The following is a 22,374-nucleotide window of genomic DNA, read 5'->3' on the forward strand; positions in this document are numbered from 1 at the left end:
CCTTGGGCAATTATAAGGATTAGAGAAGATGAGCTCGGAGAGTTCACACTGTACGAAATATTTATTTGAGACCCCTCATTCAATATATACACCCAATCCTATAACAAAAAGAAAAAGAAAAGAATTTACTCCACCACCTTTGACTTGAATATCTATGTTGCATAACAAAATTAACTAACTTGCCTTGTAAAGATGAGCTGGGATATAGGTGCTCTGAGTTTCTGACCAAGTAGTTACAACATCACGTGGTGGCTCTTTGTAAAATCCATATAGAATAGGTCCATTGTTTGCTTCATCTAATTGCTCCACCTAGTATATTTAACCAACCCAATTCAGGTACCGATCCCGAAAAACAACCATGAAAGAGAAGAGAATGAATGCTATCAAATTACCTTTATAGACTCCACAAATAGTGGATTAGGTGTTATTAGAAGAGAACAATTAGAGCCAAGTTGTAGATTGACAGCACCGTATACCCCCAAAATCAAAGTCATTGAAACTGAAATAAAAAAAACAGAACCCAACACCAAATTTAAGATCTATCAGACTCTCAAGCTTAACAACACAACCAGCATTCAGAAAATCTATATTTAATAGCATTTCCAATCCTTCATCAAATTTGAAAAAAAACATGCTAAAATCTGATCCACCCATTACATCAAATCTATATCAAAATCGAGGGGGGGGAGGGGGGATTTTTTCACCAAAGCAAGGATGAGCGAAAGTAGGTTGATTTGACAAAGGAATCAAAGTAGGTTGATTTTGCATTTGAAGAATTAAATAAATACAAACATAAAAGTAGAGAAAATTTCAGAGAGAGATGGAGAGACGCAACACAACATTATAATTGATTGGGTGATCTTCAATGGTGGCGAGAGAAGGGCAATTTCAGTGTTTCTTTTTCTGAATGCTGATCTTCAATGGTGATCTTCAATGGCGGCGATCCAACAGCCAAAAACAAACACAGAGAGAGAAGGGGAGACGCAACACAACATTAAAAAACACTGAAATTACCTGAATGATGGGTTTGAAGGGAGCCTAGCGAAGAGGGAGGGGTGCGAGTGCGAGTTCAAAGGAAGCCGAGGAGGGTGGATGTCGAGGAGCTGAGTTCGATCTTCCTCATTCAAATCGCATGTTTCCAACCTTCTCTCAACTCTGCAGCAGTATTTGTCTGACCTTCATTCACATTATATTTTCTACAAAATGGTATAGCCAAGCCAAGCTTCACATCTCATCAGAGAGTAGGAATGGGAAGGTAGATAGAGGGTATGGGAAGACAGAGGGTACGGGGGAGACACAGAAATGTGTTGGGCGGGAAATGTGAGCCATCCAAAGTAAATCTAAACCATTGATATAAACTTGGGATTAATCTCAGCCATTGGATCAAAATGTATTTCACATACATTTTTGACATAAATTCAAAAACGTTTGTGACTTATTATATAGATATATTAATATATATTATGATATTATTAATTTAAAATTATAAATCTCACTTATTATATAAATTATAAAATTTAAAACTTTTAAAATTATGATATATTATCTATTAATATACTAATTGATATACTAATTAATATGTGTGATTTATTCGTCAGGCCATATTGTTCTTCTTATCTATTGGCCTTTGGAGCGTAAAAATGGCCCGCGGTCCGAAGCCTTTTAGAGGCCCGGGGTGGGCCCTGCCCGTTTAGGCCTGAGCCCAGCTCGAGACCCTAGGTCAGGGCCTGGGTCATCATTTTGAAGTCTGGCTTGGCCCATCGGCCCGTTTAAAGTCCACTCAAGGCCCGACTTGCCCGAGGCCTAGTGCCGTCTATTTTTCTAGCCTGTAAACTGGCACAACCTGAATTTTAACGGGAACTTACGAGACCCAACATAGGTCAACTCGGGCCAAATTTACATCCGTAATTGGCCCGTGTTTATTATCTCTCTTGAGCAATCAAATTGTCATTCCTATCTACTGGTCCGTTTCTTCAGCATTTTTTCTCTCTCTCTCTCTCTCTCTCTCTCAACCCTCTTTATCTCTATTCCATATTTATATACAATATAAGTTTGTTTGTTTGTTTTTATTTTTTATTTTTTTTATTTTTATGGATAATGAAATTTTTATTTAGTAAAGATTTTTTTCACATTTAAAAAGATTACATTTATTCCTCTAACAAATTAAAATGATAAATTTATTTCTTAACCTTTATACATATAAAATAATAAAATAATACAGATATTTTATTCATGTCATTCAAGAGAAATAACAATAATTTTCTTTGATTTAACTCACAACTGAATTTTTTTTAATAATTTAAATATATATTTTTTATTTTTTAGATATACCTAATCTAAATATACATAAGAAATAAAATATTTTGTGATTTTTTTTTTAAATTCACCAAATACAAAAAATATAAAATATAAAAATTCAATACATTATCTTATTTTGTTGTATTCAAAGATTTTTTCAAAATTTTTTGTACAAATTTAATACTTTTTAAATATATCTAGATTAAATTGATCTAATCTAGATATAATAGTGGAAATAGAAATGAAAAATTATATTCACATATAAAATTTTATACAAAACATATTATAAAAATATTGTGATAGTAATATTGTTGTAAATATAAATCATGTTTATAGGTGTTTTGTTTTAAAGTGAAAGGTTACTATTAAGTTATATCATTGTGTTTAAAAATTTTATATAAAATTTATGTTTGTATATCATCGCTTAATAAGAATATGTTCAGATATAATTTAATAATAAAAAGTTATAAAATGTAATCATGATGATAGAAAGAAAAAATAGTAAGAAAAATGACAAGATGGTCATTTACAAACTTTTAGGTCATGACATTAGCAATCTAGGAATAATTTGTAATGAGATTACAAATCTCAAAAAGGAAATGTAATTTTCAAATGAGAGGGGAGAATTTGTATTAAATAGAAATCTCAAGAGGGGTCAGTGTAATTTATTTATTTTATTTATTTATTTATTTATTTTAATCGCCTACTGGCCGAAGCCACCCTTGTTGCCATTGTAGTCTTCCTTATCAGCTTCGCCACGGACCTCGGCGGCGAAGATCAACAATAGCACCCCACCACCACCACCACCACCACCAGCAGATGTAGATCTCTAGGTCCCGACACCCCCACTAGGCAAGACTAGGAGATCGATCCCTTCACATCATCAAGATTGTCTTCGCTCACGGCACTTCAACACCACTCATCGCGGTGTCTACTATGGCCAAGACTTCGCAAGTCTCTTTTTCTCTCTTGTGAAGTGACTCTCAGGTGCCCATTTTGTTTGAAGGAGGCTTTTTCTTTTTGAATTAGTGAATACCCATTTTTGTGTTTCTCATTGTTCTTTCGAATTGACTGGTGATTACTATATTAGTCTATGTGGCAATCGATTTGGGTTTCAATATGTACCGCATCGTTATACTTTAGTCGACATATATGTCTTTGTGTGTATTCTGTTCATGATTTAGAATGGGATATTGCTGAAATGTTTGATAGAGTTGAGAAATTTTATAATGTTTGATAGGAAGGGGGTGCAGGATTAGAGTGGTAGAAGATGAAGATGTAGAAGAAGAGGAAGAGGGTAGAGTTGAGGAGAGACACAACTATCTATTCAAACTTTTTCTTTTTCTTTTTCTCATGCCGTGTTTGAATAGATTAGTTCAAAAAAATTAAAACAAATTTTGACAAATAGTGGGTTTTTGGAAAGGGACAGAGAAAGTATTCAAATAATTTTGATAGATAACGGGTATGTAGAGAGAGAAATAAAGACAGAGTTGGGTTTTGAACAGATAAAAAAATGATTTTGACAAATTGGACCCCTCTCTCTCTGTTTGCATGTATTAGAATTTGAATAAATAGAATAAAAAATTTAACAAATAAGAAAAACAAAGCTTAGTGAATTCCAACAGATATAGGAAAATAAGCTTTGTGAATTTCAACATATAGTGAAAAAGTAGAGTTGGTGAATGACAACAGATAAATATAAATTTGAACATATAGGTTTAAAAATTGAACAGATAATTTTTTTTGAACAGATAGGTTAAAATAAAAATTTCAACAGATAGATGAAAATGTCATTTTGATCAACAAATATCCTTTTGACCAACAAATTTTTAACTAATATCCTTATGGCCCCATTATTTTCATCCTTGTCCTTGATGACTTATAGGGGGTGAAAATATGAATTTATCACCAGTTTTTTTTTTAAAAAAAATTTATTTTTAAAAAGAAATAAAAATATTAATCGAAATACCCCCCAAAGTTAAAAGTTAATTAAAGAAGGCAATAAAAAAACTAAACAAATGTTTGAATATAAATAATGAAGATGATCTGTGTACATCTAGATGGAAGTAATATTTCATTCCACATTAGACCAAGGAATAACATTTATAACCACATTCCATACTATATATGAGTTTTATGTATCAAGTTAGATCCTACTTGATGTCATCAATTAATATTAGAGTAAATATGCACCATATTCCAATTGAGATGTTAAATGTTTTCTTCGAAAATACCTTATGCATTTTTGGTTGTTTGGTTAAGTGAAGTTATAGTCTCCAAAATGACTTAATATTAAAAATTTTGTAAATTAATTTTAAAAAGGTTCACTTGCATTGCAGTTTGATTTTTCCAAAGGTGGAAGGGCGACTCTTCGGTGGCTTTGTTTCTACCCAATACATACACTAGAAGATTTTTGTTACAAATATCAACCAAACCTGAAAAATAAATAATTTTATTGGATATAAAATCAATTTATATGACAAATATTTTACGATAACACAAACAGAGATGATGCCCTAATCATATGATCAGCACACGATCGATTCATTTCCAGCAAACATAACACAAACACTGCCTTCAAATCATGACGCCATATTATTACTGTACTGACTTCAAATTTTCAAAGAGTTTCTTCTCTCTAGTTCTATGACATGACAAGAAACTTTTGACCAAAAAAAATAATCCAAGGCATGAAGATATTTGCCTTTTGGATTGTTCCTTCAACCAAGATTATTTACCATATACAGCAAATGAAACCAAAATAAAAAACAGAATAAAACACAAACAATCAATTCATTTGGCTGCAGCTTAGTTCCCTCCTATATATACGTATATTTTTTCTTTCCCTATACATTTTCTTTTTTTTTTGGAAGTTGGAACTACCAACATTCGTTGTGTATATGGAAATCGGAAAACTGAGCACTTACCGATGAGGTTTCACTACAAATGCTCTTGTGCATTTGCACAGAAGATAGCCTCTAGCCAAGAAATGCTTACTGGGGCGCATTAGCTCAACGGTTTCAATTGCACCACGTAATCCAATCCTATGGTGAATCAAACTGACAATCTTGAACCAGTACAATAACCCAAACTCAATCCTTTAGTCCAATGCACTTGAGCAACCTGGTCCAAAGACCGTCCTCTGACATAGGTTGTTCTACCGGTTCTTTAAAATTCGCCTTCTCGCTAAGCTCTTCAAAAGAATTCACAATATTTTGAAGCCTTGCTACAAACTCAATCAAAAGGGAAGTAAATGTTGCAAACGATAGTGCACTCGCACTCTCATATGTCCTTACCTCACGTTCATTGAGAACGGTATCCCCCAAAAGTGAGAGACGTGAAGGCCACATTACCTGTTTGTTGAACATATCCTCTGAGGAACCCCATTGTGGAATGGAGGGGTTGATGCTCATGCTAGGATTCTGTGGATCAAAGTGTCTTAACGTGGACGTTGATCTTAGGTTGAGAGCAAATTCACTAAGTGAGTGTATCACCGTTTGTTTATTTTCATTATCCTTCACTTCAAGATTATTGGGATCTTCAAATTCCTTGGGCCGCTTTGCACCTTCCCAAGTTGCCGAGTTAACAAGAAGGTACGATTTTTCGTCTATCTTCATTTGTAACTCTTCTGCAGCTTCATGCACTTGAAGGAGAATGTCTCCAGCACTTAATTTCTCCATCTTTTCTACTTTGTTTGCAAGCTCTAGCAACGCTTTGGCCCCTTCTGAGCCAACCCTCTGAATCTCATGGCAAAAGACCTGTCTCAGTTCCGGTGGAGCCTACAAGAAAAGAAAATTTGAACCCATCAATACAAAATTCAAACAATAAACTTCTAAAGGCTAAAATGCAGTGTACTTGGTCAGTTGTTGCTAAGAAGAAAAGAGACAAGAAAACAAAATCTGGATCTCTCAAATATTTGGGGTCAGAAAAATGTTGTTGCATGATTCTGTATAAGCATTTAACAAAAAGGATATAGAGGTGCCATTGTTGCACGGTCTTGGATAGAACTCAATCCCAAAAGCTAGTTGTTGAGGTGAGGGTGCCCTCATGCTTATCTACTGCACATTACTTTTGTACACAGGCGATATGGGACTTTGCTTCGCAGTTCTATCACATTTTGGGGGGTTTAGGTAAAGGTTAACAACAAATGCACAACCTACATCATTTGTTAACATACATAGCTTGAATCACACTAAAATATGTAATTCTAAAACAGAAAAGGATGCAATGATTGCTGTTGAGAGAATTTGATAAGTTGCTCTTCTTTGATCAAGCACGTACGAAACTTCAAAACTCATATACACACATGCAGAGAACAAGTCACTGCAACTCAAATTTTGTTCAGAACATAAGATGGTGACGGGGTGTCTTAATTTTAACTAAAGCCAGATTCATTTCCAAAGCATGACAAGTTTATAAACTCAAACAACACTGGCAGAATCTAAGCCACATAGTGTCAAATAAAAAATGTGTGAATTCACGATAAAAATTAATTATATCCAGCAAGTGAATAGCAAAATGTTTGCAGGATTTCTGTCCCCATTAAACTAACATCAAATCCATTAGATGACACAGATCCCTTTTCACTCTTCATTTGACAAAATAATACAGCTAAGTGGGGGAAATAGATCCATGCAGCTAAGCCCAATTGGACAAAGACTTGTTGAGTTAACAAGATTTTATCTTTCCTAAATTCAATTAAGCAAGATGAAGATGAATGGTTGATCACATCCGTGATTAATGAATGTGTGAATGTGTGTCATGAATGTTAAATCAACTTGCAATTTACCCCAAATGAGAGTAAACAGAAGGCTTGACAAGACTTACAGAGTTACCAGAAAATTCAAAAACAAGGATATGCGAGTGTTGGCAAATATGATTGAGGAAACAACACAGTATACCACACAAGAAAACCGATTCATATCGTTGTCTTCTACTGAAACACCGGACATCTAATGCATGGATCTCCTAATTCAGCTGTTGCGTGCTCTCATGCATATTGAAATCTATGGACTTCAAAGTTTTTTGGTAATTAACTGCGCCACTCCATGGCATCTACTAAGCTTGCTCCGTGCACTTACATTACTTAAGCTACCAAATGATCAAGACAAAACAAGACCAAACACATGCTATACATGTTAGTTTTATAACAAAAAATGAAAATGAAGTCTACCACTAAATAATTTGGGGTTATATGCTAGTTTTATCAAAAGAGTAGGGAAGTGCACACAAACCCTAAAAGGTGCATGGTATGCACGTAAAATTCCAGTCACAATAATAGTTCATAACTTCTACCAATTAACAAAATCAAATTGGTTCATAACAAAAAAAACTACAAATGTTTCATAATTAATACCACTTTGGTTCATAACAAAACACCACAAAGCCTCATAACCAAGGCCACTTTGGTTAATAATCAAACATCACAAACTCTCATAACCAAAAATACCACAAAAGGCCCATAACCATCACAAAGCTTCATATCATAGCCAAGTTCACCACAAATTTGACCACCACAAAACCTCATAAGTAAAATCCAATAAGATTTATAATGAAGACCACAAACCTTCATAACTAAGACGTATGATACACACATTTTAAGGTGAGTATACCATAGAATTTTCCCTAAATGTAAGGCTCCATTTGCATGAGTGGATTTGAACTGAAGGCATTTGAGGTAAACTTCCATATATATATATATATAAAGAGAAGCTATTGGAGGTAGATTAATAATTGTAAAGTAGAGGATTGAATAGCGCTAGAAGAGATGCATGTTGTTATTCTTGCACAAGTAAAATCATTCATAAAAGTATTTCAAGCAACTATATTCACCAAGTTATTTCAATTTCATCAAGCTAAAGCTCTCAAATCCATTTTTTGAAATCTAGACCCCCCCCCCCCTCCACACACACAAAAAAATATATATATTATTAATTTAAATGCTATACTCCTTGAATGGGTGATGTCAAATCCATAAATTTAAAATCCATAATTCGAATTGAACCTAAATGACAATAAGAATAAGAAGCACTAAAATAAAGGCTACAGCCTAGAGGTATCTTCTCTTAAACAATTTTAAGGCAGTGGCATGAGAATACGGTAAGCAATACTGTGTTACAGATTATTCTCTCTCTGGTTAGTGCTACTACTCTATGAAAACTTGAAAAGCCTAGAAAGGGAAATATATTTTTCACCTGTATTTCTGAAAGTACACAACCGTGCATTGCCATGACCATGAATGCACAATGCCTTAATGCACCACTCAATTTGACATATAAACTCCAAGGATAATTGAACATTTTATACCGGCCATGAGGTGGTTCCCAGACAGCAAAACCCAACTGCACATAAAAGAATAAGTAAGAAATTTGCCTTGGTTTCTTAATACAGCATTCTGTGAAATTTAACATCAGGTACAATTAATAAATAAATAAATAAAGTCACACCAGAGAGTCCTCTTGACTTGTTGACTCTACAGCAGTTCTGTACCCACTATACATTGGGTCATCAGAAGCTTGGTAGGTAAGAATTTTTGAAGGAATCCTCTCATATTCAACACATTGTAAGTATCCATTTACACAGCCTGCACAAAAGCTCAGAGGTATAACTAAACATATCATAGCTAGTGCACAAAGAGCACATATATCATAATATGAAATTTTAAGAAAGAAAGAAAAAAAAAAAATTTAACCTTCCAAGGAAGTAGCAACACCCTTAAAATTTTTCACTACCAATTTGTGCAAATCCTCGCCTGACCAAATTGGGTAGATACAGATATTTACAACCAAACAAACGGCAGCCCCAACAGCAATTAACAGTAATCGAGATATCGCTGTTTGGACAAATTTTGAAGTCCCCGACACCAGCACAATACAATAAGTCAACAAAAACACCCGGAATCCATATTCGTATTGCTTCACTGCCGGGTACTGTTTCAAATAGGTAGCACAAAATCCTAAAACTCCCAAAAGGACCCAACAATAAGATACGAAGTAGTGTAGTTATGCAACAGAGAAAAGAATGAATAACATAATAGGATCAGTTTGTACAAATGGTCCCCAAAGTATGCAGTCTGTTACAATTTAATCCTCAATATTTTGATTGTTCCACTTTTGTCCCCAAAGTACGCAATCTATTACACTTTAGTCCTTAGCATCAGCACCATTCAAAATCAGAAACAGGAGGAGTATTTTCAAAATTTACACACAAAAAAATAAAAATAAATAAAAAAATAAAAAATAAAAATGCAACAAAATTAAAAGATTGGTGACAAAGATACAAGAAAATGCATACTTGGTGACTAAGATGAAACAAAATGCATGATTTAGGAACCAAAATGTTACAAAATGCATACTTTCAGATAATGTGTGTATAATCATTTAGATTTTGTTAAGGCTTCATGTAGAATTCTTTAAAAAAATCTCTCTTCCCGTTACTGATTTTAAATGGGGACTAAAGTTTAACGGAATGCATACATTGGGGACTAAAGTAGAATAATTAAAAGATTGAGAACTAAAGTGTAAAACAATATATACTTTGGGGATTAGTGTAATTAACCCTTAAAATTTTTAAGTTCAAATCCATTAGTCGGTATTTGTTGATTTAACAGCTTACACATTTACCTGCAAGAAAGATACTAATCACAATGAAAACTTCTTGGAATTCTCCAGCCAGCTGAGATAGTTCAGCAATGCCCAGAGCAAGCGCTCCAGCTGATAATGTCCCCAAAGCACGGTTAAATCCTTTGTTAAGTGTTGCTCCTAAAGAATCAAATTTAACCACTAAGCTCAACAAAGTACATCAAAATTAATCGCAATCCAAATTAAATCACACAAAATTCACCACACTCTACTTGGAAACTTAGGAAACAAAAGAAAAGAAGAGAAAGATTGTAATTTCTCTCTCCCTCTTATTTGTATAAATAAGAGAGAAAAGAAGGGGAAAAACAAATGATGATTTGATTTCTCTTTTTCATTTTATATTATCAAAATAGCTTTTTATAGGTGTCAAATTTCTTATTTTTCCTACAAAGGGATAGTTTTGGTATTAAAAAAATAATTAATTGGTTTTTTTTCTCTCCCAATTCCTCCATTTTCAGAGAGATTCAACATAAGGGTTACAAAAGAAATTAATTTCATTTCCCTCTGTTTCTCTCGATCTTCACTTATCCAAACAAGTGATATGAATCAACATAAATGCATTTTGTTTTCTTTTCTTCCCAAATCACCCAATCCAAACAAGGTGATTGTAATCAGTTTCAGTCACGTTAAAATTTCAGTAGATTATAAACAAACAAATAGCAAAAAAAAAAAAATTTGAGGAATGGATCTGAAGATTACCTATGCTAAACTCAAAGACCACAACGACAGTGAGGATTGCCCAGATTGAGTATTGACTCATATAACTGAGTGGTTCTTTGAAGAAGATGAGTATGGAGACGAAAGCGAGAGACAAACCCATTTTAGCAGCAAAAATAATTTTCCGAGGATCAGAATGACCCATTTCATAAGCCTTGGTTGCAGTGATTCGAACATTAACACACAAATTGTCCAACTTATCGCGAAGTGATCGAACGTCGCTACGGTCCTCAGATCGGCCAAACCCTAGCTCCAAGTAGTCTTTTCTAGAGAGCAACCTTTCCTTGCTTCTCTCTGCGAAGCTGTGCTTCAGTGATCCGAAATTGGCTGCCATTTCTTCGTCCTTACCTACTATACTTTTTCAAAGCATCAAAAACAGGAACAATATTGAAGAACAAAATTGCATAAAAACACTTTGTATATGTGTTTTATTTGCTTTTCAAAGCATAAAATACAAGAGCAATCTTAGAGGAAGAAAATTGCATAAAGACACCTATATGTGTGGTGGGTGTGTGTGCGTGTGCGTATGAGAGAGAGATAGAGAGAGAGAGAGAAGGAAACATGACTAGCATGATGAAGAAGAGAAGATTGGAGTGCCATTATTAAAGTTTGAAAGCGGTGAATTGAATATGTAATTACAGGTAGAACTGTTGGATCAATAGATGTATCCTACGTGTCGCTGGTTGGCAATTTAAAAAGGGGGATTTGGTGATCAACAATGCTAGGTATCATGAAAAGTCTTTCATGAAAATGATCATGAAAGATTTGTGACCTTTAGATTATACTTAGAATTAAACACCACACACTAATCAAGGTAATTTAAGGGTCACAAATCTTTCATGATCATTTTCATGAAAGACTTTTCATGATCCTTAACATTTTTGATAGACTAAAACTAAAATTTTGTTATGTATAAAAGTAAAATTTTACACTAAAAAATTAATAAAATATTAGACTCTATACAAAGTAAAATTTTACTCTGTATAAAAGTAAAATTTTACTTTAAAAAATGAGCAAACTGTGAGATTCTGAAACTAAAAACGAGCAAACTGTGAGATTCTGAAGCTAAAAGTAAAATGTTACTCTGCACAAAAGTAAAAAAGCGAAGGCAGTGTTTGTGGCGGCTGAAGTGTTTGGTAATGACCACCTCTTGACAATAAAATTTTACTGTCATTCTAACACCAGAGTAAAATTTTACTCTAATTCTCTAAAACAAAAAACAGAGTAATAGAACAAGAGTAAAATTTTACTTTCATTATCTGAAAAAAAAAACAGAGCAATAGAACCAGAGTTTTTACTCTGGTTTTGTCAAATGAAATTAGATAAAAAACAATAAAAAAAATCAAAAAAAAAAACAAAACAAACAAAACAAAACAAACAAACAAATAAAAACAAAAACAAAACAAATTAATCAACAAATCAACATATCTAATTGAGAAGAAAAACTTCTAAAACTCAATCAACAATCATAAATCTCAATGAAAAGAATACATGTGTTCAACAACACTCATACACACACACACACACACACACACATATATATATATATATATATATACATATATTCAAAACTCAAATCTGTGTTTAAAAAAATATGTATAACCAAACAACTCTACCAAACATGCCTCAATTTAGAGATGATCTGTTTCTCCTTGTAGACAATCTCCTTCGATTCCGACACTGGAGGACAATTTTCCAGCCCGTAGTTGATTTCGTTCCCGATGTTCTTGATGAGTTCATCGTAGAGATCGGTTTCGGCATTGTTGATCGCCGGAGTTTCGCTTGATAACTGACCGAACTTGGCTAGGAGAGTGATGACGATGGCGTTGCTATCATCGCCGGAGAAGAAGAAGTTGCCAAAATTGTCGAGAAACAGAGCTTCAGATCTGGAAGGAGGAGCACGTCGGCGGAGAACAAAGTCAGAAGGGAAAGAGGGAGGAGAGAGACAGAGAAGGTGGGGAGAGAGTGGGTGGAAAGGGTGGGAAAATTTAGTTGAGGATATAATAGTCTAATAAAATATTTAAATAATAAATTTTGTCCTTTATGCAAGACTTTATAATTATGAGGGGGTTTAGAAAGTATAATTTTTTTCTTAGTTCTTTTAACAATGAAAGGAAGGTAAAGGGGATTTATAGCCAAATTTCCCATTAAAAAACCATGCCCCTGGGCAATGTCTCTATTGGTCTCCCTCTTTAAGATTTACTTAAAAAAAATTTAACGGTTCAGATTATTTTATTAAAAAAATTAAAAATTATTATTTTTTATTTTAATAAAGCGATTTGGACAATTGAATTCTCTTGAGGTGAATCTTAACCGTTGTAAAGGAGGACCAAGTAGAGAAAGTAAGGAGATGATCCTTACTCATGCCCCTCCCCTCTCGACCCTAATGGGATAGATTTTGAGTGGTTGAATACAGTAGAATTGAATTTGCAAAAAAATTTGAAAAATCTGATTGGGTTCGAGTCGAGGGCAATGTGGAGGGATAAAAACATTAACTCAAAGCTCAGAGGTAAAAATATTAGCCCAAAGTCCAAGCCCAGCCAAGCAGGACGAATCAAGAGAAAAGTCCAAATCATCGATAGGTCCGTCAGATGGAGAGATAGTGTCACGTGGCCAAAGCCTAAGTAAAATCACCTTTTAGGAGGAGATTTACAGAATGCAGTGATGCCCTTAGATCCATTCATAATCAACGACGATGATTGCAATCGTCAAAGATAGGGGCATAGACCCAACGTACTTAAACGACACAACTATCCAATGAACTTAATTGGATGGATGGAGCAATCGGCAAGTTGGCCACTAACGCCTGATATAATCTAAGCCGTACACAACAAGATGATCCAACGACAAAGGATCAAAGCAACCTAGCCACTTGCCCGACCAAAGTCTGGTAGTAACCAAAGCCCTTAGATTAAGATGCTAACCAACGGTTGATGCCCAAGACAATAACATTATAAAAGGAAGAGTAAGGAAAATCGAAGCAAGTAACACAAAAGAAAAATGAAACTTTCTTCTTAACTAAATACTATATGGCTAGTCATATTTTTGACTTGATCGTCGGAGAGTCCTTCCGGCCATCCTTGGTCGGGAGTGATCATTGACAAGTTGGTTTCTTTTTGCAGAGTAAAAGAAGCACCACCTCATCTTGCTTTTCCTGTGGAAAAAATTTCTACCTTCCATAATTAGCGCAGGAAATACAAAGAAGATGAGTACCCATCCTTCCCTAGAAGAGATACTAAGCGATCATCAAAACGCACCAATCGGGAACATAGCTAGTCTAAACTTCGGCCATGATTTCGATGTGGCACTCGAAGACTCAAGAAAAATAATCCCCCTGCCAGATGATGACAATCAATGAACTCCACTCGTAAATTGGTTGGTGGCACAAGTCGAAGCCTTTAAAAAAGGACTATGCTTGGCCCAAAGTAAACTTGATGCCTGAGTAAAGACATTTGATAATTGTAGGAAGATTGGTCCTCATAGAACCGCCAGCGAAATAGCCAACAGCTACCCTGATTAGACATAGAGAAAATTCCAGGTCACCGTAAGAGAGGACTCCCATGATTACTAGAAGAATGACTTGCGGAGCTAGCTTGATGGACGAACGGGGGGACAATCTTAAACCTGTTTGCAGAAAGCTCTTCATAAAAGAACTAATTTCGCCTTTCTCTCAAGAAATAGAATGTGTCAACCCACCGAAGAGGTTTATCCCACCAAAACTCAACCTATAGATGGTAAAGGGGATCCGACTAGCCATATTCAGTATTATACTCAAACTATGACATTATGGAGCAATAATGGTCTAATCATGTGTTGAATGTTCTCTTTGAGCTTAAGTGAAATGGCACTTCGATGGTACTATAAACTGGAAGCCCGATCAATCAATGTCGGGAAGCAATTGCAGCAAATGTTCATCTCACGCTTTATCACCAACAATCGACTGCCGAAAGTAGTAGATGTACTCCTCACAATGAAAAAAAAAACGACATGGAAAGCCTACGAGAGTATGCCAGTAGGTATTGGGCGGGCTATAACGAGATTGATAACTGCAATGAACAGTTAGTAGTTACCTCATTCAAGTTAGGATTGCACCCTACAAGTAAGCTCTGACAATCCTTAACAAAAAAGCCACCTACTGACATGGGTAGTTTAATGAGGCGAGTGGAACAACATTACAAGATCGAAGATGACCTACGAAAACCCGAAGACCTAAAACCTGTTCTGGTCCCGCCAAGGATTCTAAGAAAGGACGAGAAGGAGTCTCCTTATATCAAAAGAAAGGAATCAAACGCCATGGCCAAACAACCAAAACCAAGGAAAGAGGCTTTTCGAGCAATCGTCACCACCTTTACTAAGCTAATATATTGTCTGATGGCAAAAATCAGAATGAATCCTACATCTCTTAGCCTCTAAAGATGATCGAGGATCCATCTCTTCGAAATCATAGGTTACGATGTTTCTACCACAACGATTATGGACATCTTATAGAATATTGCAAGGCATTGAAGCAATTTATGGAAGAATTGGCACAAAACGGGCACCTACGATCTTATATTGACAACTCCCCTAATCAAAAAGTGAAATGAAAGGACAAAGGTAGTGACGCGCAACTGATGGCCACTATCAACATGATATATTCAGTCCCCCTAAAATAGCAAACAAGCCAAAAGATAAAAGAAGTAAGAAAGTCGACATATCATGGGGAAGTGATGGCTTTATCAGAAGTCCCCACTAAAAGAATGCGGTGTTCCAAAACAAGGATTACATTCTCCAACGAAGATCTAACTTGGGTTCACCATCCCCACAATGATGCTTTGATGGTAACCTTGCAGATCAAGGAATTCATTGTTAAAACGATATTGATAGACCAAGGAAGTTCTTCGGAAATCATGTATTATGAGTTCTTCAAAAAGTTGGAACTATCCCCTAGAGCCCTACTCTCAGTTGATTCACTACTCTATAGTTTCAATTCTAGCCTAGTTTTTCTCTTAGGGACAATATTTTCTCCAGTAAAAGCCGGAATAACAGTTCAATAAATTGAATTCAAGTGGTAAATGTGCCGTCCCCATATAATGCCATAATGGGAAGGACGCGGCTCCATTAAATGGAGGCCGTCTCATTCTCATTCCACCAGGCCGTGCACTTTCCAAAAGGGGACAACATAAGGGAAATAAGGAGAGATTAGATAAGGACAAAATAGTGCATAGCTGTGTCTACCACGAAGCAAATAATTCAAGAAGTTTGGATACATGAGTTAGAAGAAGAGAAGGTCGGCCCCCAACCTAGTGATAAAAGCGTGGAAGAGCTTGAAAAAATACTAATCGACTCCACAGATGAGGAAAGATTCTTTCTCGTAGGAAAGGGTCATGCCTTAGAAGAAAAGAAGCAATTAATCCACTTCCTACTTCATTACAAGGACGTTTTCGCATGGACCCAATATGAAATGGAGGGAATCAACCCAAGGGTGATGTGCCACTGTAGACACCCCATTTTGACCGCTCTTAAGACTTGGGCGCTACTGATGGTTTACTTGGTGATGGAAGTTGTGCAGTGTAAGGTTCGATTTCTTTGGCAAGAGGAGAGTCAAATCCTAACTTCATACCCCTTTTGGACTAAAATGATCTTGATCAAAAGATTTTAGACCTTGAAACCCTCTCTTTCAAAATAATTTTTGAAAAATGATTCTACGATGTTCCGACGCTTGCATTTTGTTGGATGTTGCATTTTTCGGTAAACCGAGCAAGGACAAAGTGGAAATGAATGAAAGAGAGCTGAAATATTTGAAAAATATTTCAAAACACCTTGTTTAGGGGCTTGGATTTGAAGAAAAGAGGAGAGGAGAGAAGAAAACTAGTTTGGGAGAAGTTCGGCATGAATCCGGGAAGGACCAAAACTGAGCGGCTTCACTAAAACAGGCATAACTTTTTTTATAGTTGGAATTTTGATACAAGGATGCCACCATTGGAAAGATTACTTCTGGGGCTTCAATTTGGACACAAGATTGACCTAAAAATAGTCCAGACGAAGGAGTTATGCCCATTTGAATTTGGACCTGGAAAGCAGAATTTTGCCTGTCGACCAGAAAAATAGGTTGTTGACCAAAAAAGTAGCCAGTCGACCCAAAAAGGTGGTCGGTCAACCAGAAAAAGTGGCTGACCGACCACTAAGGTCCCAAATTCAGATATTTAGAAGATATTTTCCCTCCAACTGTCTTCCACAACCTCCAACTGTCCTATAATCAGATATTTCGACCCAACTCTTGTATATTGCTATATATGAGGCATTTCTCCCATTTTGCAAGAGAAGAACATTGAAGCAATTTTGGGAGCCTCTCTCTCTAAAAAAATTCCTCTCTCTCTAGAAATTTCAGAGATAAATTTCAGCCTTTCTCTCTAGTTTGCTCTCTCCCTTGCCCTTTTGTGCATAGAAATAGAGAAACATGCCTAGTTTGCCTATGCATCCTCCATCAAAGTTGCCTATCTTTGGGAGGAGGTTACTTGAAGCTTACTTGGGACTTTGTTTGAGCTCCAAAAGGTGATTTGAGCTTAGATTTTTGCCTGCTTTGGTGCTTGGCTGCAAGAGGTATAAACTCTACCCTTTAAACTTGTTTTGCATAGCTTGTTTTGCCATCTTCTTCAACTACTTTGGGGCAGTTTTTGGGGTGTTTTTGAACTGAAAAAACCTCTATTTTTCAGTCCTCAAAGTGGTGGTTTAAGCCTTGTTTGGCTTGGGGGTGTTACCTCCATTTTGCTCATTGGCTTGTAAAGCCTTTTGAGTTATCTTTCAAGCTTTTGAAACAATCTTTGTTTGACCTTTTAACCACTAAAATCCAGTGTATTTTTAGTGGTAGAAATGTGGTTTTGAGGTCCCAAATGGGTGGGGGTGGTCCCCCATCCTCTTCTCTTGTTTGCATGTGTTGATGGCCCATCAAAAGAGCATGTGTATCTACTTCTTAGTGGCTTTGTTTAGGCTCATTTTTGTGACTTTTTAGACCTTCCATAACTCTGTTTTTGGCTTGTTTGATCATTGGTTGCATGCTTCATGCACTTGTAGTGTAAATCCTCTTTGCTAGCCTTGCATGCCTAATGAGTTAGCTTGTTATTCTAGCATGTGTTGGCTTAGTCTCAGCCCATTTTTGGTGTTTTTTTTGTCATGCTTTAACTTTGAGTTTGGTTGGTGAGTTCACATCTTGCTTGGTTTATGCACTTGTGGTGCAATCTTGTTCACTAGCCTAGCATACTTGGTGTTTTGGCCTATTGTTCTAGTTTGTTTTAGCTCTAGTTCAAGCATGTTTTTGGTGTTATTTTGACATGCCATAACTCTAATTTTGGCTAGTTTGGCCACCTCTTGCATGCTTCATGTACTTGTAGTGCAAATCTCACTTACTAGCCTTGCATGCTTGATGTTTTGGCTCATTATTCTAGCATATGTTGGCTCCACTCCAGCATGTTTTTGTTCATGTTTTGGCATGCTCTAACTCTGTTTTGAGTGGTCTTCATCACTCAAGCTTTTCTTTGTATACTTGTAGTGCAATTGTGCTAAATTGCCTAACATGTGCTATTGTTTTGGCCTCTAAATCTAGCCATTCTTATCTTATTTCAAGCATGTTTTAGAACTCCATTTGGGCTGTTTTAGGACTGTTTTGGGCTGCCTTGGTCATATGACTCATGTTTTGTATAGCTATAGTGCAAATGCCTTGACTAGTCTTGAGTTTTGAGGCCCCTACCATGCTATACTTGTGATGTTTGCATGCTTTGGCATCATTTGTCACGGAATTTCAGAGCTTATATCTTTGTCATACTCCCATGTTTATCACTCTTTAATTGTGTTTAAAAGTTGTGCCTTTATGCCTTGTTTGTGAGCTAATACATGAGCATATCTTTCTTGCCATCTATGCTGCGAGTTTAGCATGTTTTTGCTACTATTTCGACCTGCCTTAGGTCTTTTTTGAATGGTTGAGGCCATTTGAGCATTGCTTAGTATGGTTGTAGTGTAAAGGGGCTTGACTAGTTTTGAGTTTCGGGGCCTTTAACATGTTGTGCATGTGATGTTTACATGGTATGGAACCACTTGGCATGTAATTTCAATGCATGTAGTGTAGCCACATTCTCATGTACTTCACTCCTTCATTGCTTTTGAGGGTTGTGTATCATTCCTTGCTTGTAGGCCAACATGTGTGCATGTTCTTGTAACATTTTGAGGTTTCATTTCAACTCATTTTAGCCATTGTTTTGGCATGCATAAGGTTTGTTTAGGGCTGGTTTAGTCCATTGAGCATTGCATTGCATGGTTCTAGTGTTGTGTCCTTCACTAGTTTTAATGCTTAAGCCTTCTAGCATGTTGTACATGAAGTGTTTGCATGATAGAGTCTTGCGCATGTCACTTTAGCATTGAAGGTTGATCATCTTGTTTGCGTTGCATGTGTTTGGATTGGACGTTAATCCAAACATGAGGAATGTCACACGTTTCATACTCAAAGTCATGAAACGTGTAGCATTTCTTGGTTGCCAATCCTCTAGATCATGCATGATAGAGGTGGAGGCTCTTATGTGTTTTTTGTGCATTCATTGACTCGTGCAAACTTGGTTTCTCGACCATCGTGCATTGTGATGCATGGTTGGTGGCCCGAGAGTCGAGAACCACACTTCATTGAGCCTGAGAAATGATAAGGAGGGTGGTTGTGCACACATATCTTGTAAATACACTGCTATGACCCTTGTTGTTCTCTATTGCAACAAAACTGGAGTATGGCAAATCAGCTAGTCGACCGACCACAAGGAGTAGTCGACCGACCAGTAAGGGTGGTCTGCCGACTAGTTTTTCTGGTCTACAGCCCCCTTTTCTGGTCGGCAACCACCAGAGGGTCCCTGTGTTGGAGCAGAAGCAATCTAGAAGTTTGTGCAACTTTCAGAAATCAAATCAAGTGCAAACAGAGGCAATTGGTGGCATGGCAATAGATTTCCGAGCGAGGCAATTGAGCATGCATATCTCCCTCCCTTCGATGCCATTTTAACTGCTTTGTTTAGCTAGTTAATTTGCTGATTTTGTAATTAATTAGTTAATGTATTTAGCTAATTTATTTCATCTTTGTAATATTCTAATTAGCTTAGTATAGCTAGTTTCAATTCGGTTTGTTAGCGTAGCTAGTTAGTTGATTTATTCGAACCCTCCGTCGAGAGGGCAAATGCCGTAATAAGTGTGCGTGTGTGTGTGAATGTCTTCCAACCCCACGTCTTTTTCCTTTTTATTTACCATCTTTTGATGGTTAGTTTTAGAGCATGTTTCAATTAGCATACTTATGTTTGCATACGTGCATCATTCATTTTGTCTTGCATGCACCAGGCTCGGCGCATCATTCAAACTGCATTGTATTTCAATACACTTTCTTGAATACGTGTTTCAAAGCATATTATCAAGTGTTGCATTCATATGCCATTCTAGATAGCCGAGCCTATTTTAGTTGCATTTTTGCATGTGTTGCATTAAGCATCTTAACATAGCTAGGATCATGCATGATTTCTAATTAGCTTCTGTTTTGGCTCAGAGTACACTGTGAGTGTTTACGCTTTAGCATCCTTGCATGTGTGTAAGTGACTGCTATGATAGCATGCTTGCCATGAGGCTATTTTCTTAACTGATATAACTGCATGAATGCCTGTGGATGAAGGCTTCACTGTTTGAATTGGAACAATTCATCAAAATGTGCGTTTTAGGCCTACTTGAGAGTGGCAAATCATGTTTTCTAAGTCCACTTGAGGGTGGCAAATCCGCGTCTTAGCCTACTTGAGGGTAGCATCTTTCAAACCATTTTCGAAAAACAAACATGAGATGTTTTGTTCCAATTCTTGCGATTGAGTCTATACTTGTATGCTGTGCGCATCACGTAGTAATGTTAGCTAATAACCGGAATAAGAACACATGTGTTTTCAAAAATAACATATCATGTTAATAGAGGCCGATCTTTGATCGGGCGAGCGGGGGTGCTCATTTCAGGACCTTCCCCTCTCATACCCAAGTTCCCTAGCCGAGGCAACTTTGGTGATGACGGACACGTGGCCTTAGGCACGAGTCAGGGTTTCCTAAATTTCCCAAAACAAAATATTTAGGTGGCGACTCTGAAATCTGGCAATGCAGTCCATGTTTGACGCTTTTTTATTAAAATTAATTTTCCAAAAACAATTGCCGAATTTGGACTCTTTGGTGATTTATCAGTCTCACATTGCACTTTGGAGATTAGATTCAGAACCGTGACAGGAGTCCGAGTTGTAATAGCTAGAACTACAATTCACGCCCTCACACGAGGAGCGGAGTTCCGGGCGGTCTACAGCCACAAACTCAACGTAGATCCAAGCTTAAGGTTGGTTGTGTAAAGGAGTAAAAGATCGGCACCACAGCATGTGGAAGCCGTAAAAGAAGAAGTCACAAAGTTTCTCGAAGCTAATGCCATTTGCAAAGTACAATACCCGGAGTGGTTATCTAACACTGTTGTCATTATGAAAAAGAATAGAAAGTTGAGAGTTTGTGTAGATTTCACCGATCTGAATAAGACATGTCCTAAAGACAGTTTTCTCTTATCCAAAATTGACTTTCTGGAAGATACAATGTCCGGGTACAAGAAGATGAGTTTCCTAGACATATATAGAGGCTACTATCAGATAGCTATGCATCTGAACGACCAAGAGAAGACGTCCTTCATCACCCCCTTAGGACTGTTCTGTTATAAGGTAATGCCATTTGGATTAAAAATACAGGGGCTACATATCAATAGCTGGTTACAAAGATGTTCAGTAAACAGATCGGTTGAAAGCTTGAAGTCTACATTGATGATATGGTTATCAAATCACAGGATGCCAAGAATCATCCAGCCGATCTCCAAGACGAATTTGGGGTACTTCAAAAATACAAGATAAAGCTCAATGCAGCAAAATATGCCTTTAGGGTTGGATCTGGAAAGTTCATCGGATACATTGTTACTCATCAAGGAATAGAAGTTAACCTCGACTAGATTCAAGCGCTACTCGATTTAACTCCTCCCACACCAGTAAAAGAAATCCAAACGCTCACTGGAATAGCAATGACACTCAACAGATTCATCAATCGATCATCAAACTGATGTCGATCGTTCTTCCAATTAACAAAGAAGAAATCTCGATTTGAGTGGACCCTAGAGTGCAATCTTGCATTACAAGAATTGAAAGCCTACCTGGCCAAACCACCTATGCTCACAAGCCCTGAGTTAGGGCAAAAGTTGTATGTATGCCTAGTTGTATCCGATCATGTTGTAAGTTCGACACTCATCAAGGATTCTTCGAATGGGCAATCGTTGGTCTTCTATATAAGCAAAACATTGCTCGATGTAGAAATCAGGTATTTGCCTTTGGAAAACTCTTTTTGGCACTTGTCGTAACACCAGAAAATTGTGGCATTACTTTTTGGCCCATCCCATCATTGTTTATTCTGAACATCCACTTAAACGAGTCCTCCACAAGCCAAATTCATCGGAAAGAATTTCCAAATGGGCTGTCGAGCTCGGGTAATATGACATCCAATTCAAACCCCGAACTGTAATTAAGGGACAAGTCCTAGCAGATTTTAGGGCAAAACTCTCCCCAAAAGAAGGAACCACAATTAGGGATGGGTTCTCGTCAGGAGCATCATGGACCATGCGCTGTGATGGGGCCTCCAACAACAAAGGTACATGAATAGGGTTTGTACTAAC

At 36.6% G+C, this 22,374-nt stretch overlaps 1 protein-coding gene and 1 long non-coding RNA gene across 4 annotated transcripts; both read right to left on the minus strand.

Annotated features, from left to right (window-relative positions):
- LOC114270255 (uncharacterized) lies at nt 1-530 on the minus strand. Its single transcript, XR_003631893.2, has 3 exons — nt 393-530; nt 184-309; nt 1-98 (listed from the first exon to the last, which is right to left on the minus strand). It is a non-coding gene; the product is annotated as an uncharacterized LOC114270255 (long non-coding RNA).
- Nucleotides 531-4,870: 4,340 nt separating this feature from the next.
- On the minus strand, nt 4,871-11,319 carry LOC114316580 (aluminum-activated malate transporter 4). 3 transcript variants are annotated; one of them, XM_028263260.2, is made up of 6 exons: nt 10,638-11,319; nt 9,921-10,058; nt 8,990-9,253; nt 8,745-8,881; nt 8,493-8,639; nt 4,871-6,077 (listed from the first exon to the last, which is right to left on the minus strand). In XM_028263260.2, the coding sequence occupies exons 1-6, from the start codon at nt 10,987-10,989 to the stop codon at nt 5,391-5,393; spliced, it is 1,725 nt and encodes a 574-aa protein (XP_028119061.1). In that variant the 5' UTR covers nt 10,990-11,319; the 3' UTR covers nt 4,871-5,390. The 3 variants fall into 3 exon arrangements, with proteins under 3 accessions (XP_028119061.1, XP_028119062.1, XP_028119063.1); XM_028263261.2 differs by having other exon boundaries at nt 8,990-9,049; nt 10,638-11,313; XM_028263262.2 differs by lacking the exon at nt 8,990-9,253 and having other exon boundaries at nt 10,638-11,313.
- Between the last annotated feature and the right edge of the window lie 11,055 nt (nt 11,320-22,374).

This window comes from Camellia sinensis, chromosome 1 (genome assembly GCF_055761805.1).
Source record: "Camellia sinensis isolate YWXY chromosome 1, ASM5576180v1, whole genome shotgun sequence".
In the NCBI taxonomy this organism is placed as follows: domain Eukaryota; kingdom Viridiplantae; phylum Streptophyta; class Magnoliopsida; order Ericales; family Theaceae; genus Camellia; species Camellia sinensis.

What these genes read in the sequence shown, in the direction of transcription:
- LOC114316580 (XM_028263260.2), bottom strand. Translation starts at nt 10,989, where the DNA reads ATGGCAGCCAATTTCGGATCACTGAAGCACAGCTTCGCAGAGAGAAGC. An exon ending in TGTTGCTACTTCCTTGGAAG is followed by an intron (nt 8,882 to 8,989) that starts GTTAAATTTTTT and finishes GCTTTTGTGCAG; the next exon opens with GCTGTGTAAATGGATACTTA. An exon ending in GTGTACTTTCAGAAATACAG is followed by an intron (nt 6,078 to 8,492) that starts GTGAAAAATATA and finishes CTTTTCTTGTAG; the next exon opens with GCTCCACCGGAACTGAGACA.